We start from the raw sequence: 19130 nt of genomic DNA on the forward strand, positions 1-19130 counted from the left end.
GTTAAATATGGAGTCAAGAAATGAAATGATCATTTAGTGTTTTCAGTAAATTCTGCTAAATTTATGTTTGCAAACAAACATGAAATTTGCACGACAGCCGTTTGCAATGTACGGCGTCAATGAAACAGACAATGACTAGAAAGGCCTAAGCACCGCCGAACAGTAATTTATTGGTGTTACACATGGTTCCCCAGGTCTTACGTTGTCTGACAAAATGGACATCAAATTGGCAACAACAAAATACGAAAATGGAATCTAAAAATGACAGACGTTGGCAAAATGCATGTTATTAACCCTCGCCCGTATTGGTGTTTTTCCAGCTGCGAACGTATAAGGGGGGGGGGTCCGTTGGACCCCCCCTTGCCGTTTCGCCCCTGATCGAGCTAGAGCTTCGCGGAAAAAAAAACGAGCGTGTTGCCCGTGACGAGAGGAAGCCGATGATACCTAATTTTAAGGTTCTAGGTCATTGGTTGACCTTGCAGGTCAGGTCAATGACCCAAAAGTCGGGAAAATCGGGACCTGTTAGAACGTCGTAAAGTGTGGCTGCTATGGAGTTTTTCGGGGCGCTGATCACGAATATCATGTTAGTTTTGATCACAGATGATATCTTTATGCATTTAGTCCAGGTCGGGTCAGGTCAGGTCAGGTCAACCAGTAGGAGTCCTGCCGGGTATTCCTAGTAGGTGTCAACCGCCTCTGACAGCTTCGTAACATGTTACGAAGGCACCAAAACTACTTCGTAAATGTTCATATGGTTGCTAAATTCGAATTCAGCTCCAAAAACTGGCCTAGAAACATGTAAAACTCGCAAAAGTGGACCGATGTCACCAAAGGTCAATGACCTGACCTGACCTTCAGGTGACACCTTGACACCAACCCTAATGCATGGGGGCAACATCATATCACATGTTTCATTGCTTGAAACCACGAAAAGACTGCAAACGCGCGGCTAATGCGAGCCGACATACGCAGAATCGCGATTCCGGCCAAACATGGTCTCGAAAAGTAGGTCACAGGTCAAAGGTCATTGGGGTCAGGGTCATGAAATTTTCAGGGTAGGTGTAAAATTGATCAACGCGAGGGTACTGAAAGTTTCGTTGCGATCGGCCGCTTTTTACGCGAGTTATTCGCGAAAAACCATGGGGGGTCCGTTCGACCCCCCCCCCCCCTATACGGGCGAGGGTTAAGTGAGATCCCTCCCCCAGTCAGATGCAGCTGGTTTTAGCTAACTATTCATCATTGATATTCTACATCGGAGTGTTATTAGAACGTGTAAGTGTGTAGCAGTGTGACAGATTGCGTCTTACATCGGTACATTACACCGGTCTGCCGGGTAGCTATCTCACTGTCTCCCTTTTCCCAGAGGAAGGTGTGACCACAGTTTGACGCCATGGTCACCCACCCATGCGTGAAAGGATTTATTGTGTCCTCATCAGATCAGCAGCTGTGTTCCTGTGCTTCACTGGGCACGTGCACGCCGTTTACAGAAGCAAATGCAAGGGATATGCAAATGATATACGACTAATGAGCCGTCACGTTAACGCTATCCATCATCAAGGTTTAAAAGCATAGATAACGTCATTTGCAGCTGGTTAAGCATCTTTTGAGTTATGTCCTGGCAAATTTATGTTATGCACCTACACAGACTGATTGGAATTATAAAGAAAAACTCAAGTTCTAAAATTAGCAAATTATGGTAATAGAAGAGATTGCAATGCCGTTCATCGGTGCATCAATTTTTGCTATGTTAGCCCATGCCGGGCCGGGGGGGGGGGGTGTCACGAATCTCAGGTCACGAACAGAATCTAACAGTTTTTCGCTAATAACTTCTGATAGAGGCGTGCTAGAGCGCTGAAAACGCCTTAGATGTGTTCGGCTCGACGTTGCGGATCGACTGATATGCAACATGACCTTTTCCGGTCAGGTCATGACCTTGACCTGAAGTCAAACTTTCAAGTTGACCTTTCAAGGTCAAATCATAGTTCATTCGACGCGTCTCGACGAGAGGAACACGATGCTGGCTAAAGTAATGCCATGGCTCTTTTGAGTCAAAAGTTATTGCCGAAAACCACTTTTCGTAAAAACGGCTATTTTTGGAGTTTTTGCCCTCTGGAGGCTAAACCGTTGACCTGAGGTCAAATCTGAGAACATTACTCAGAAAGGTCTGTAAAAGGGCTATAATGCGCTTTTCCGCGGCGCTGTAGCTCTATTGGTTCCCGAGATAGCCGTTGGCAGTTTCCAAAATGTTGAAATAGTCAACATTTTACCTTTGGTGACCTCTGGTGACCTGACCTTTGACCTGACCCAAAAAATGACTGAAGTGTTTTCGTCCTTATTTTGGACGTTCTTTCGATTGCCGCTTACCGCGTGTCGCTATGTGGCCCAGGAGCCGAGTTAGAAGGGGGGGGGTGTTCAGACACCCCCCCCCCCGGCCCGGCGCGGAATCTCAGAGCACCGGCCCGGCGCGGGTTATTGCTGTTGTTGTTACTTCTGCTGCTGCTGCTGCTGCTGCTGCTGCTGCTGCTGCTGATGATGATGCTTCTGATTATGATCATGCTGAGTAGGTTACTTTAACCTATAAGTAAATTGTCTCCTATTTTCTGCATTATTTGGATTACATATATGTAACTTGCAACACAAATTAACAATACCGTCATATTGCAGCGGAAAACATGTCAGGTGCAATGACCTCATAAGGTCACACATTTATCATCAAGCTACAGCTACTGGGCCGTGTTTAACAGTTCGCCTCGGTCATGTGAGCACCGGTCGCACACCTGTGACAATATGTCTCAGTGGACACTGTAAATTCCATCGAATGTGACCGGCGTGGGCCCGTGACCCAGGCATAGGTACATACAACACCGGCTGATCTTCTGGGTCACCGGGCGGTGCCCGATATATGCTCCCAAATACGGCACAGAATTATTGTCCATCTCGCGAGCCCAGAGCAAAGTCAGGGTGAGGCTGGGTCAGATATTGCGCAACGTTGCAAAGGTGACTGCGAAGACAATAGGAGGACATGGTATTGCGAGGACATGATAGGAGAGGTAATAACTAGCAAGCAGGCTGAGTTCGCGCTCATGCCTGTTTTGTCAATGTGACCCGTGCGGCGTGCACAGATGAGAGCACCAGTGGCGTGAGAGATTAGTGATGCGTGACCGTGTGATCTTACGACCTCCCCTTTCGTCTGTAAGCCGCGCCCAGTCAGCTGAGCACTCTGTTCGCGCACGACACCCAGCTGGGGGCGCCTGGTGTCTGCCCGATCAGTGGGGCAGGGCCGCGCTCCCTCCCCTCCCCCTCCCCCGCCCCTCCCCGCGGCTAGGGAGGGGTGCAGAGCCCGGGTGTCGTGCCGGGGTCAGACCCCGTGACCTCCACGGTGACCTCGCCGTGACCTCGCCCCCGGACGGCGCTCTTATAGACGTCTGACTATGCCTGATCGGAGAGGGGGCGAACCATACTATACGGCGAACCCATCTGAGCAGGCGCCCGCGGTGTCCGCCCTACAGCTCTGCCCGTGCGTATCTCCGTGGCCTATATTTTACCACGATGGGTGATCACAGCAAAGTGGTTTTAACGCAAATCAGCGATAAGCGTTCTCTTTCATGTCATGCGTGATCACGGCAAAAATCACTTCGTGATTGAGCTGGTATGATGGTAGCTTCAAACACGAGACGTGAATCTTGTATTGCAAAATGACGTTATAAGGCTGTTATATAGTTTGTTACTTTATGGATGCTGACGGCTCCACTGCATTGGCCCCGCTTCACATTATCAGCTCGTTCACGGTTGACGATTGGGGCGTGCTGTCAGAGCCCGTGAATGTCCCATGACTGTCACGGACCGACCCGTGGGTGCCACTCGTGACCAGTGCTGGGGTCTGACCGTTCCCAGGTGTGTAGGATCCTTAGTACAGAGATAAGACTATAGGAGACATCAGTGGTCTTCAATAATAGCAGTACCGTAGTGACATGCAAGGACCGATGAACCGAAGAACATTCAGCAACTTTTAAGATGGGTAATGGATGTAGCATTGCAACGGTCGAACGAGCATTCCATTCACAGGTACAAACTAAAAATTATTCTTCGGTGGCAGTCGCAATGTGTCATTTTGATGCAATGTGCTGCTAGTTTCTATTTTTATCAATTGGTCTCGACATACGGTTACACGCTTTACTGCAGTCAGAGCGTAAATATGATAAGTAGAATAAGATGACCTTGGACCTATATGGGCTCGGTACTGTCCGCTCCATCCTGACCTCGCCCCTGCGCTCCCACCGCGAGCTAAAACGCCCGGAAAAGATGACGCTGCTGTCAGTTCTCTCCGTATATTCCAGCCGCCAACACTGTGCTCTGCCTTTTCGCCATAGCTGAAAATTTCGAGCACCGCTGAAAACCTACACAGCTACATCTTTGCATTTTTGTGCGCGATGATCGGAGTAGGTTGAATGTTGATCATGATACCTACGAGCTGTCATCTCCCTGGGGCAGGTTGCCCAGGCGGAAACAGCTCACGGGTCACCTATTACCGCGGTTCCTCCTTTTGCCGCCTCCCTGATTGGTTGATCCTTCTGGGACCGTTGTTACCACCACCCCCGCTTGTGCCTCTGTGTGGTAAGCTTGCCCACATCCGCTGGCGAATGGAGGTGGGTTGAGTGTGGGCAGTTGTCAGGGGAGATATGCTGGACGGAGATTAACGATCTGTCAAATCTATACCTGTATGTACAGTTGACTACAGAACGATGTTCCACTCCTCAGAAGCTATCAGTTGACTGGGACACTAAAGTTGTGCCGTTTATCACGCAATTAAGCGTGTCGATGGGGAGCCTTGGTTACTCAGCCCGTGTGATGCGGCACAGCCTACCACTCCAGGCAATTGGTTGCCTGTGAAAAGTAGAACATCATTCTGTACAGTCAACTATACCGGCCGTTTTTTCTCTACGATAGGCCTCAATGTAGAGTGAAACTAATCGAGCTAGTTATAGCTTCCTTTTTCACTAAAAAGCTGCCCAAAAAATATATTGATGACAACCTGGCTGAGATACATGCATCATTTTTTTCAAATGGATAAAGAGAAGCTAAAAACGTTATTATTCGGCACCGTCAGTCACCTACAAATGACGACGTACGATTCTTGATGAGCGTCACTCAGCATCAGCTAAACGGAGTTAGGTCGTTTCAGGTCGTGATCGCCGGCTCCTGTTCTGAAGCGTTTAGAGTTGACAAGTCTGAAGATGGGTTTAGAAGATCGACTAGAAAGAAATTCCGTGACTTTTGGATGGGTGGATGACTTAAAACCAAGTGAAAATGGGGAAAAGAAAACCGAATGCGCTGAACATCAGCGAACGAATATTCCACGGAAGCAAGGAGCTCGAAGCCTTCGCGTACAACTGAAGAGAAAAAAGAACCCTGATCTCCGAGGAAAATAAATTACAGAACAAATCAGCTCTGACAGTCCGTACACAGGGGGTGAAGAGAGCAAACTTTGGACCGGCAGAGGTTGATACCCGCCCTCACTAGGGCTGACCGGGCCTGAAGTCAACGACACGAAAGTCCACAACATATACAAACACATCACTAATTATACAACGTGTACAGTTTCTTTATCTACTAGCTATTCGGTATCCAAGACATGGTGCTATATGTTTCAAGTAGGTTGTGCTGATAGGATGTATTAACCGTAATTTTTACACCTTTTTTGAGTGGGCCAAGTGCCAGTTGACGTTCTGATAAATAATTACAAATACAAATGAATAAAAAATCTACTTATTATTGTGGCCATTACTATCTTCAAGTATGAAAGAAGTAGCTCGAAAAAGGTCATATACATAATCCCATCTACCTCAGCTTCGCCATAGTTAACATATTTACAAAGTCCATGTCAGAATAAGTTTCTTGACGCCGATGAAAGTCAAGCCTGTTTAACATAACACGGAAAACTTTGCTAAACAGGGTATGCCCGTATTCAGCCAGTGCCTCCAGGTAATTTGATTTATCAAGCCCTTTATGAAGACTGGTGATGTTCTAGAGCAGACCGACTCTGACACCACAGCAGAAGCTCGTTTCTTCCGGGCTTGTTTACACCCCTTTGCCAAGCATTCATCGTCCACTAGAGGCGGCGCCTGATCCCCTGCGCTCTGGCCGCATTCAGAGCTAGACCCCAGCCGCCTATGGTGCGGTCACCGCCGGTGGAGCTGCTGGTGAAACCAGCACCAACCCTTCCAGCGCCAATGTTATTATCGGCACCAATCCTCTGCGCTCCTTTGGTGACAACGTCGCCTCTAGCGCCTCCCCTGACGCCGCGGGTGCCGCCGAAGTCCCTGCCTCCGCTGAAGCTGGCCATGCCGCTGCCCTTGTTGAAGACCTTGCTGCCAGTGATGGCGCTGTCTCGAGCCCGATGTCCTGGACCGATGCCGGCCATCATCGGGTCGCTCCGCCGCTTCCTGAAGCAGGAGACGGCGTTGAAGAAGCAGTGCCAGTTGACCAGGTCCTGCTCTCTGCTGCCTGCCCCGCCGGGGCGGAACTGCCGGAAACAAAATAACGCCGATTTTATTCCTGGGAAAGGTTAATCAATCGGTGGTAACCCAAATACTACATTGCGATTTTCCTCGCAAGGTTTGTCTTTTCTATGCTATACATTTTGCGTTTTCATAACAAACTAAGGTATAAATGCTAGCTAATGCTTTTGGCTACCGAAGCGGTAGGTAAGGTGGGGATAACATCTTTATCCGAGAATATATCTTGCTTCCTATGAAGAAGGAGCCTCATGTATGGCTGACGATAACAAGATACGACTGAAAATTAGGTCAGTAGCAGTCTGTTATGGTTTTACATTTAAGTCTACGTTAATAATGGTTCGATAGCAAATTAATTATCGTCGCGATTCCACCGCCCCAGATGCACACGCGCACTCCCGATGTTAACTGTATTGAGTCCGGCTGACGACTGCACAACAATACTCTTTACTCAAGGACGCCGGAAGCTGCCGGGCGGCACAGCCTACCATCAGGCGCCGGCCGGCGCCGCGGCGGCTGGCAACAGCTGTCAGCTGACTGCGCCGGCATAGCTCGTGCCGGCTCAGTAGCACGCATCACAACACCTCCCCCCAGACGTGGGGGAGACAACACGTCTCAAGAACAAAAACGGTGCCTCCGACAAACACAAACGTACCAACGCGCGTGCCAGCGCACGATGGCTACACAAACTCGTACACTGGGTCCGACCAAGTCACAGTCAGCCTCTTAGGCTGTCGACGAAGTCGTTTGCTGCGCCTCACAGAGGCGTCAGGCGCGGGGGTCGCTCCGCCAGGGCGGCTGCGGGGGAGTTTGTCAGCGGCTGGGGTCCCGCTGTCGGCGGTCCTGGTTCGGGCGCTGTCGCCGTCTTCGGTGATGGCGTCTCGGCTGCCATCGGGTGACGTGGTCACCATCAGCCGCAGCGGGCGGAGGTATCGTCGATTCCGCCAGTAGGTGCGGCCGCTTGGCAGGCGAGCGAGGTAGTCTCGGCGGCTGCCGATGCCAACGACGACGCCTGTCCGGTCCCACAAGCCAGTCTTCGGATCTTGCAGGAGAACCTGTTGACCGATGCGCAGAGGTTTCAGCGAGCGGGCGCTCGCGTCGTAGCGCTCTGCGGTCTGGGACTTCAGAGCGGCTGCTCTCTCATCACACTCCTCTGCCGCGCGCTGCCACACCTCGGCAAACGCTCGGTGATGAGCTGGCACGGTAGAGCGCAGCGGGTGGCCGTACAGAATCTGGGCAGGGGAGCGGCCATCGGCCCGAGGCGCGTTCCGCAGCTCCAAGAGGCCGTGCGCGAACGCGTCATTGTCCAGGTTGCCTCGGTCGCTGACCTTCTGCACGAGCCTCTTCACTGCCTTCACTGCAGATTCCGCATGTCCGTTTGACTGAGGAAAATGCGGGGTGGAGATCTCGTGGGTCACTCCCCACCGTCGCAGGAAGTCGCGGGTGTGACGGGCTCCGAACTGCGGCCCTCCGTCCGTTCGCATAGTCTGGGGTACCCCAGTGGCCGCGAAGGCGACCCTCAGGCTGGACACCAGGTCCTTCGCCGACGTCTCTCCAGAGCAGTGGAAGACGAACGGCCATCCAGAGAGGCGGTCTACGTATACGAGATACGTTCGACCAGCCCACGAAAAATAGTCCGCTGAGACGGCCTCGAAGACTCGAGTTGGCACCGCCTCGGAGACTAGCGGTTCCTTTTGCTGGCTCGGAAGATACATCTGGCAGGACTTGCACGCTGCGACGAGGTTAGCGATGTCCTGGTCAAGCCCGGGCCAGTAGAAAACTTGTCTAGCCCGACGCTTGGTGCGCTCCACACCTTGATGGCTGGCGTGAAGCCGCTCGAGCGTCTCCCGACGCAGACTCTGAGGAATCAGGAGTCGCTGCCCGCATACCAACAGGCTGCCGTCCACGGCGAGACGGTCTCTAGCTGTCCAGTAGGGCCGCAGCGTCGGCTCCAGCTGCGACTTGTGGTCTGGAAAGCCAGCCAAGACCACGTCTCGGAGGGCGCTGAGCTCTGCATCACGCTCAGACGCCGCCCGAACCCTCTGCAGAGTAGCGTCCGGGAACAGTGAGTCTTCCTCGGTCGGATCAGCCGCGGTGAGCCTGGCGATCAGGCTTGCGATCTGGTGGGCTTCCTCCTTCTCCGCCTCTTCGTCGTCTGGAGTCGGAGTGTCCACCGGTGCCCGGGAGAGCGCATCCGGGATCGCGTGCAGTTTCCCTTGCCGCCAGACAGCGACGAAGTTGAACGGCGTGAGACGTTGCCGTAGCCGTTGCAGTCGCGGGTTGTCGATGTCGATGAGGCTCTTGGAGTTCAGCACTGGAACGAGCGGTCGGTGGTCTGTGACCACCTCGAACTGCTGCATGCCCGAGAGGTACATGCTGCACTTCCGACAAGCCCATGCAACTGCCAGCATCTCAATCTCGCAGACGGCGTAGCGGGACTCCACATCGGTCAGGAAACGAGACCCACACTGGATCAGTTTCCATCGTCCATCTGCATCCTGCTGCCGCAGACAGAAACCCAGCCCTCGCAGGCGTGCGGCGTCGGTCTCCAGGACTGTCCGGCGCCGCGGGTCAAAGAAGTCGAGGACTGGTGGCGAGACCAGCGCCTTCTTCACGTCACTGAAGGCTTTTGAGTGCAGCGGCGTCCACACCCACTCGTTCTTCGGTCGTAGGAGGTGTCTCAGAGGCTCGGCGGCGGCCGAGACGTCTGGTGAGAAGTCACCCAGCTGGTTCACGAGACCAAGAAACGATCTGAGGTCCGTGAGGCACGCCGGCTGCGGAAACTCCGCGATGGCTCGCACCTTCTTGTCGTCTGCGGTGTAGCCTGTCTGGTTGATCTTGAATCCGCAGAACTCCACCTCATTCCCGGCGAAGGAGCACTTGTCTGGGTTCAGAGTCATCCCGTGGTCATCACATCTCTGCAGGATGTTCCACACGTGCTCCAGGTGAGCTGAGTAGCTCGAGTCGTACGCCAGAATATCGTCTACGACTTTGCATGTCTGAGGGATGTCACCGAGAGCAGCGTCGCCTCTTCGGTTGTACTCGTCTCCTGACGAGATCAGACCCATGACGGCACGTTTGTAGCGGAAACGGCCCCATGGCGTGATGAAGCACGTTTTGTCCTGGTCCTCCTCGCGGATGGGGATCTGGTGGTAGCCAGACTTGCTATCCAGCTTCGTGTAGAAGTTTGCCCCGCTGCCGATCGAGGCCACAGCGTCGTGCGGCGACCTGACTGGGTACGCTGGCCTCTTGACGAATCGGTTCAGCTTGGTGAGGTCGACCGTCAGACGGCAGCCAGAGACCGTGCCGTCCGGCGACCGCTTTGCCACCGGCACGATGGGGTGGCACCACTCGGTCGGATGCTCCACCGACTCGATCACGTCACTCTCCAGCAGCTCATCCAGCTGGCGCCGAATGTCGTCACGCCAGCAGAACGGTACACTGCGAGCTGTGGAGACGGACACTGGTGTGGCGTCTTCAGTCAACTCGATGGCCATTGAGCCTCCGGACATCTTGCGCAGCTTCGAGGTGACGTCAAACACTCGTGGGAAGGCTTCCTTCATCGCTGAGAAGTGCTTCCGTCGTTCTTCAGCCGATGGCACGCCTTTGCTTGCATCCCACGTCGGCTTCAGCGGGTGCACCTTCTGCGCCTTCCCGGCGTCTTCAAGTGCAGGAGCAGAGCCTCGTTTGACCACTCTGCGGGGTATCTTGCTCTTCCCTGGCATGGTCTTCAGGGAGCAGACTGCTGGAGCTGGTCTGGAGGTCTCCTCCTCGTCTGAGATGGCAGAACGGATCTGCTGTGGGAACTCCTTGTGCAGTATTCCCAGTCGAACAGCGTCGTGCCACGACAGCAGCGAGCTGTGCAGCTTCTTCACCACAGAGACGGCTATCGTCCTCTTGATGCTTCCCAGCTGCAGTGCGACTTGGCACGCTCCCAGGCAGGGCAGTTCTCGTCCGTCTGCGGCGAACAGGCTTCCAGAGGGCGGCGTCAGCTTCTTGACGTTGATGCCCATCTGCTTCGCTGCCTCCTGAGAGATAACAGACACCTCAGCGCCTGTATCTGGCGTCCATGTCGTTTGCTGCCTGCGACCGTCACTCCGATGCAGCAGAATCTGGATCTGCGGAGCACGCGTCGTGTGCAGGCCTTGGATCATGCAGTCTCGGTGCTGCTGGTCCACTGTCTGTCTGGCAGGTGCAGATGCCGCTCGCGCCTTCATTGTGACGAGCGACACACGTCTGCCTCCATCGGACCTCCGCTGGGTCCGGTCTGTGCTCGCCGCCGGAGCGCGCGAGCGACTGGCGCTGCGACCGCGGCAGACAGACGCGAAGTGGCCTACCTTGCCACAGGCTCGGCAGGTCCTCTTGACGGCCCTGCAGTCGCCGGCGCTACGGTGAACTTCACCACCACAGCGGGGGCACGTCTTCTCTGTCGACCGGTCCCTCGGGCGACCGCGGCTGCGCTGGCACTGAGAGACCCTCGCCAGGGTCGAGCCAGCTGGTTCACGGATGGCTGAGCTGTTGGAGGCGGCATTCTCTGACGCTCGGGCGATATCCACTGCCTTCTGAAGCGTGAGATCCGGCTCTTCCAACATTCTGCGGCGTGCTTCCTCGTCTCGCGTGCCGACAACGACTCGATCTCTGAACCTGTTGTCCTGGCAGTGGTGACAGAAATCACAGAACGATGCAATCTCTTTCAACCCACAGAGAAAATCGTCCACTGTTTCGCCCGCTTCCTGTGCTCGCATGTAAAAATCTCTCCGATCGATGATGACGTTACGCTGGCGGCGCAGATGCGTCTGCATCGCCGTGATGATGGTGTTCATGTCAGCGTCTTCGGGGATCGGCAGGCCGTACCTGACCACCCTGGTCCAATCGTCATCAAGCAGAGCGAGTAGGGCTGCCTTCTGCTCGGGCTGGGCTAGCCTGTTGACGCCAGTCAGCAGACTGTAGCCGTGAAATTTCTGTCGCCAGGATTCAAACTCCTTCAGTGACGCCGATGACGACAACTGTGGAGCGGGAGTCGCTGATGCCGGCAGTCTGGGCGGTAGATTGACGGCTGCGTTCGTATCGGCTGGGGTGGCCGCTGCAGTAGCCGCCGTGGCTGCAGCGCCGGCCCCTGCCGCCGGCCCGACCCACATCCGTTCCATTACGGCCACCATACGCTCCTCCCGCTGCTGGCTTTGTCGCTGAGCTTCTTGAGCCAGCTCCAGTTGCTGGGCGAGGAGTTTGGTGAGGGCTCCCAGGTCCACCGGCTTGTCTTTCTCCGCCATTGCGAGAAACGCGCGCGAAAACCGACGAAAAAAATGCTATATTTAATGATAAAAAGTAAATTATACCGATCGCGCCATGTTATGGTTTTACATTTAAGTCTACGTTAATAATGGTTCGATAGCAAATTAATTATCGTCGCGATTCCACCGCCCCAGATGCACACGCGCACTCCCGATGTTAACTGTATTGAGTCCGGCTGACGACTGCACAACAATACTCTTTACTCAAGGACGCCGGAAGCTGCCGGGCGGCACAGCCTACCATCAGGCGCCGGCCGGCGCCGCGGCGGCTGGCAACAGCTGTCAGCTGACTGCGCCGGCATAGCTCGTGCCGGCTCAGTAGCACGCATCACAACAGCAGTCAGGGAAGTTGGCAAAAAAAAACGTAGGCCTTGGAACTGTCAAAGGACACAGAGGTCATAGACATAGACTTGTCAAGAAATCCCAGACCCACCTGACACTGACCACAGGATCATTGCTGGCGGACTGGTAACATAATCAATGTTTACTGCTCGCGAGTTAACAGTAAACATCCCTACACTCATGGACACCCTTATCACAGATTCCAACGCACGGATGGCAGCGTCGCTTTTGAGTTGTGACAACCCCACTTGCGATAGAAATGTCTCGAAACTGTTCCACTAGCAACCGGCCTACTGGCTGTTCCACACTAGTGACGGTCCCATGGCACTATCCTCGCTGTCTCACGGCTTACACGCTGAAATACAACGACATATCGACACATCATACGAACGACGAACATTATACATAGCAGTTCGTTGGCTCACCTGCGGCCCGGCCTGTAGGGCGCTGGACACAGGCGGTCCGGCCACCACGGCGCCCTGTCGGGTCACGATGGCGCTGACCCCGTGCGCCAGCTGGTGCAACGACAGGTCAGCGCGCTTCTTCACCTGGGGACAGTGGAAACCAGCGCTCAGTCAGTCCAAACGGTCTCTGTGACAGTGTGACACTGTTGATGGTTGGGGTCGAAATCAAAGACCCAAACCGAACACTGAGGATGTGCCAAGCGCATCTTCTAAATTCTGGTTTTTAGACTCGTGCTGCAAATATTTAATTGGAAAATGGCTTATCCACTGCGACGAAAATATCAGTGGTCAATAAAATCCCGAAAATGCATAAAAAATAAATATGCAATAAAATAAATCAGCGGTTATCATTCAGTTGTTGCAATAGCAAACACTTCATCTAAATAAAGAGCTTCTCTTTTAAATGCAAGATTCCTACATGCCAACCCCTGTACCATCACCGTATCGGTCTTTTTCTTCCGGCGGTCGTCGGTGAGTGACCTCCAGGGGCCGTGCCGAGGGTCCGTCGGTAACACAATTGTTGGTAATTGGTCGGTGAGCGGCCCGTGCTCACGTGGAGCTCCTCGGAGACCAATCCGAGTTCCGACCCGGTACTGGACCAAGGAGAGGGTGGAAGGATGTGGGAGAATAAAAAAGGCGATGCACGGAAATGATGTGTGGGAGGAGTGGAAAAAGAATGAAGGAGAAAATGACAAATTTCTTCGCAATGAAAACTTTCTGCTTTCTGTGTATGTGTATTGGGATTGGGAATTGAAAGCACTGGCCTTGTCATGTCTTTTTCTTTTTATAAATATGTGAAGCTTCCTGTCATAATTTATTTCAAGTTTGCCTAACTCAGCTTGAGGAAATGTGCGGAAAAGACCGTTAAACAAATGAGAAGTACGGATGATGTTATTTGTTGGGCTTACATATACATTTTCTCATTTATGGTGTTTGCATCTGTGCCAAAAAAAAAATTAAACGCAACATATCATGAACATTGATTTATGTAATAAAGTTGCAAATATAGAGCTGATACTGCTTTCAGAAGTGTCTGGGGACTGAGGTATACCAAATGACATAAGTTCTCGTAAAATAGCCGTGGTGTACATGATGTCTGGTCCATTATCGGAATAATGCTAGCTTATTGGATATTTTGTCATTCCGCATCGCATGATAGCAAATTATTGAAATATTACCGGTATTTCCATCACATATTTTCCCTGGTTTTCTGGTATGTACATACCATTGGTAAATTTCTTGAGACTCCTAATAAATAAAGCTGATCAGTATCAAGTGCATCTGGGTGCTTTCATCGCATGCAATGACAAATGACGAAATGTTAGGTCGTTAGGTTTGAGCCACTGATTGATAAACTTGTGAAGTGTAAGGCGGATTTTTAGGCCATGAGGATAAGGTTTGCGTATATATCGAAAAATGGTCATTTTCTCTGTGAGGTAACACTAACCACTACACAGATGACGGATCTCAGCAAAAATTGTGCGTACGTCTTCAGTGTTCTTTATGATTGCACCGACCTAACGATCATTTTGAGGCCTTCGGCTACACTAATCAGGGTTGTAGGATGATTGAAACGCTACTATTATATTTTCTTTGCCTATGTCAGTGGTTTAAGGTCAACTTGCGGCCTATTTTGTCAATAAAAATAAAGTATGCAAATGAAAGTCATTCGTACCAAAGTCTCGGTCATTCGTAAGTCATTCTGGTCTGCCGCTATCACACGGCCGTTCAGCCTCCCGAGCTGGTTATTCATTTCAGCCCCGCCCTCCCTCCGTCCAACCAAGGTTACGGTCGCTGGCTGGTATAAAGGCAGGCGGGTCCGCCGTTCACAGTATCAGTCGCCAAAGACCGAATCTGCAAACATGAAGGTTAGCTCCCTCCGCTCAGTGCGGACAATACGCATTGAAATAACCTCATATACAGCTACTCGCAAGACTACCTAACAACTACATATAACTAGGTCGTACACCTGTGAGCATGCTGGCCAACTGGCAATAACTATAGGTCTTGAGTACTGCAAACTATTGAGCAAAAGCATATGGATGATGGCGCTAAGCCAATAGCTAACCTATGCCTGCTGTTCCTTTTGCAGTTCTTCGTCGTTGCTGCCCTGGTGGCCGTGGCTGCCGCCGCCCCCTCCACCCCCTACAGCCCCCGGCCGGCCTACCACCCGGCCCCGGCCTACCACCAGCCGTCCTACAAGGAGCCCGCTCAGCCGTACCAGTTCGACTACGCCGTCAACGACCACTACTCGGGCGCCGTCTTCTCGCAAAACGAGAACAGCGACGCCAAGAACGTCAACGGCTACTACTCGGTCAACCTGCCCGACGGCCGTGTGCAGACGGTCAAGTACGTGGCTGACCAGCAGGGCTACGGAGGCTACAACGCCGAGGTGACCTACGAGGGCGAGGCCCGCTACGACGAGTACAAGCCCAGCTACAAGCCAAGCTACAAGCCCGCTTCGTACGCCGCTCCGTCCCACCAGCCCGCCTACAAGCCCGCCTACAAGCCCGCCTACCAGCCCGCCTACAAGCCCACCTACAACTAAATGTTGCTATCTGTAATTGATACTGATATTTATTCAGTGTGTTGCATTCTATTAAGATCTGGGGCCGTATTCACGTCGATCATTTTCGTAAGAATTTTCTTAAGTTTGACCTACTTCTTAAGTAAATTTTTTTAATCACGTGAACTCCGTTGATAAAAACTTAAGAAGTGTCGACGTGAATACCAAATTATACTTACGAAAGAAAATCGACTTACGAAGTCGACGTGAATACGGCCCCGGTTCCTTTTGTATTTGCCGTTTAACGGTGCAATATCATGTCAATTGTCATACATGAATACATCGAACCTTCATACATACCTGACCATGTCTTAACCCTCGCCCATGTAGGGGGGGGGGGGTTGGTGCAACCCCCCTGAGGTTTTTCGGAAATAGTGCAAAAACGGCGGCGCGCAGCGCCGCCAAATTTTGGGTACCTTATGGGGCAAACCTTGCGCATCTTTTGATAAAAAAAATTTGACCGGGTCATGTCAGGTCACGGAGTTATGACGTCACAAAGGGAACAGCCTCCGGCCGGATTTTCACAAACTGAGTGCCAACGCCCGAGGTTTCCTGCCGGTGGTACGGACATCGGTTGATGGATCGTGATGAAACTTCCCATGCATGTTGAGGCAAGTATTGGCTATCATATGGTATAAGAAATTTGACCGGGTCAGGTCAGGTCACGGAGCTATGACGTCACAAGAGGAACAGCGTCCGGTACTATTTTTGAAAAGCGCCCGAACCACTATTTTGCTAATTCTTGTCACCTCAATGGGAATTGAGGAGCAAATGGACCTCACAAATTAACAAATACAATCAGATTTCAAAAATTTAAATTTTGATTTTTCGAATTTCTGCCGCCGACTGTGACCTTGCCGACTTCCGGCGCTCCCAACGCGCCAGTTTTAGAGCTAGGGAAACGAAATACATACCAAACGATAGAGAATTGATCAAGGAACACGATAGTGAAGGTTTCAAGTCGATATCTCCCACCATTTTGCCGCAATCGCCGCGGAAAGTTGAAAAAAAAGTATTTTTCCGAAAATTTGACCTTTGACCGGTCAAAAGTAGGTCAAATGTTGACCTAGGACCAAAAAATCTACCACCAATCGCGAGATCTCGGCGAGAGCAATCCGTTGGTCTTTTCCGCTAAGCTCTACGACGCTCCGTTTTCAAACGCCAAGGGGGGGGGGTCGAACCAACCCCCCCCCCCCTGCATGGGCGAAGGTGGCAGATCGCCGTTTACGGGCGAGGGTTAACCCTCGCCCGTAAACGGCGATCTGCCACCTTCGCCCATGCAGGGGGGGGGGGTTGGTGCGACCCCCCTTGGCGTTTGAAAACGGAGCGTCGTAGAGCTTAGCGGAAAAGACCAACGGATTGCTCTCGCCGAGATCTCGCGATTGGTGGTAGATTTTTTGGTCCTAGGTCAACATTTGACCTACTTTTGACCGGTCAAAGGTCAAATTTTCGGAAAAATAGACTTTTTTCAACTTTCTGCGGCAATTGCGGTAAAATGGTGGGAGATATCGACTTGAAACCTTCACTATCGTGTTCCTTGATCAATTCTCTATCGTTTGGTATGTATTTCGTTTCCCTAGCTCTAAAAATGGCGCGTTGGGAGCGCCGGAAGTCGGCAAGGTCACAGTCAGCGGCAGAAATTCGAAAAATCAAAATTTAAATTTTTGAAATCTGATTGTATTTTTGGATTTGGAAGGTCCATTTGCTCCCTATAGAAGCTAATATTGCTGCATATTCCCATTGAGGTGACAAGAATTAGCAAAATAGTGGTTCGGGCGCTTTTCAAAAATAGTACCGGACGCTGTTCCTCTTGTGACGTCATAGCTCCGTGACCTGACCTGACCCGGTCAAGTTTCTTATACCATATGATAGCCAATACTTGCCCCAACATGCATGGGAAGTTTCATCACGATCCATCAACCGATGTCCGTACCACCGGCAGGAAACCTCGGGCGTTGGCACTCAGTTTGTGAAAATCCGGCCGGAGGCTGTTCCCTTTGTGACGTCATAACTCCGTGACCTGACATGACCCGGTCAAATTTTTTTTATCAAAAGATGCGCAAGGTTTGCCCCATAAGGTACCCAAAATTTGGCGGCGCTGCGCGCCGCCGTTTTTGCACTATTTCCGAAAAACCTCAGGGGGGGTTGCACCAACCCCCCCCCCTTACATGGGCGAGGGAGAGAAACTACGAACTTAAAGGTAGTGTGCCACCTTTGAAAGATTTCCCGTTTTATTTTTCCTAGGATAAGAAGCTTCTGTTTTTACCTAATATCGCAAAAAAAAATCAAAAATGGACCTGGAATAGTGCCTTTTTCGCCTAAAAATTTATCGGTTTTTAGATATGTATAACAACTGTAGTGGGCTCACCTGCAAACAGGCGTCGGGCAACAATCGCGAATGCGGCGCACTTGTGACAATAAGCAAAGGTCATTATAGTGTTACGACCATACGACGTACGGGAATGAGTTATCAGCTGTCTAATCGTAGACAACACAATGTCGAGCCTTAAACTGTAAGCCTGTATTGGTATTGTTTCTTAAATTTGGCTGTCGAACATTAATTTGTGGTTTGAAATATGATTTCATGTAAAATAATTGATATGAAACAGCCGTCTCTTAAGTTATGACCCCATTACACCACACGCAAGTGGCAGAAATGACAATGATCAGCTGACGCATTTTTCTTGGCCGAAGTCAGAGCGCGCGGCCCGACGCACCACGCGTATTTGGAAATTCCGACCTCGACGAGAATCAGAAGCCACCTAACAGGCGTGTTCGAAACCGCAGGAGATGATGATGAACGGGTTTATCGAAACTTGATTGGATGAGCCTATCGGTAATAGCGATTTTAGTATGTGCATTTATTGTTCATAGTGGTGTGAAATGTGGTTGGGGTACGACCGACAACCCGTCGGGGCGAATTTCGCACTGGGGTACTCAAAATTTGAAGAATTTAAGACGTTTCCATAAGTTTTGAAGGTATGGATAAGTTCTAAAAATCCGGTTCTCCTTATCCGGGTCATTAACTCCATATGGTCCAAGAAAGCTGGCACACTACCTTTAAGCAAGGTGTCTTGAAAATAAGAGACAAAGAAGTTTCATGGGTTCTATAGCTACGAAAATCATACGGAGCACAAAGGACACACTAGCTATACATTACATATTCGCAGAGAAAAACAGAAACAGGTGATACCATATGACAGCCGCAATGAAATTATAGACGTTTCTATCATCACATGCGACCATTATGGGTTCTTTTGTGGTAGTGTAAATGTCGCGCTATAATGTGTCACAAACCTTACATAACATCACCATACCAGCTTCTGGAATATCTTTCCCACTCATGCGTGAAACGTGCAGATGCCTTCTGCATGAACCCTATATCCCTTTCTTTATGCATGCATATTGCATGCATGTATTCATGCATGCGTCCAGCTAAATGAAACAGTTTATGATAACATCAATGAAACATGTAAAGGGCTGTCATCCCTTTTGATCTGACTGTTATATCGTCACAATATAGGTAGTTAAGTTATGCCATATGCTATAATGAACGCAAAATGGTACTTGTCTCTGGTTAGCAAAAAAGCTGTGAAACATTGGAAAGCTATTAGTTATCATTTAAGGTGTTTAGCACATTGCAATACAGCGTGGCTAATGTCGAAGAACCAACACTGCCTAACAGCCGAGCCTAAATAAAGTCACTAATCTTATGCTGAAATGATTTCGTCTAATCAAAGGGAACGTGTTTCTGGAAACCAGACTGGCTTTCACATATGTATATCTATTCTATCATTCGTTGCATCCGAATCACAGCGCCATTCACGTGCCCGCCTACTAGCGCACTGAATGGGTAATAAAGTGAAACTGTAATTATAAATCTGTCAACTTGTTATCGTTCTTATACTCACTGATTGAGCCATCAGAATTATACGTCAACCGTGCGCAATAG

General features: G+C 51.0%; 1 protein-coding gene across 1 annotated transcript; it reads left to right on the top strand.

Moving 5' to 3' along the window:
• The first annotated feature begins 14416 nt into the window (after positions 1 to 14416).
• On the top strand, positions 14417 to 15477 carry LOC122374637 (cuticle protein 7-like). Its single transcript, XM_043353490.1, has 2 exons — positions 14417 to 14480; positions 14705 to 15477. Exons 1-2 carry the CDS (start codon positions 14475 to 14477, stop codon positions 15158 to 15160), a joined length of 462 nt encoding a protein of 153 aa, XP_043209425.1. The 5' UTR covers positions 14417 to 14474; the 3' UTR covers positions 15161 to 15477.
• Positions 15478 to 19130: the final 3653 nt, after the last annotated feature.

This window comes from Amphibalanus amphitrite, unplaced genomic scaffold (assembly GCF_019059575.1).
Source record: "Amphibalanus amphitrite isolate SeventyFive unplaced genomic scaffold, NRLGWU_Aamphi_draft 001686F_arrow, whole genome shotgun sequence".
Lineage (NCBI taxonomy): Eukaryota > Metazoa > Arthropoda > Thecostraca > Balanomorpha > Balanidae > Amphibalanus > Amphibalanus amphitrite.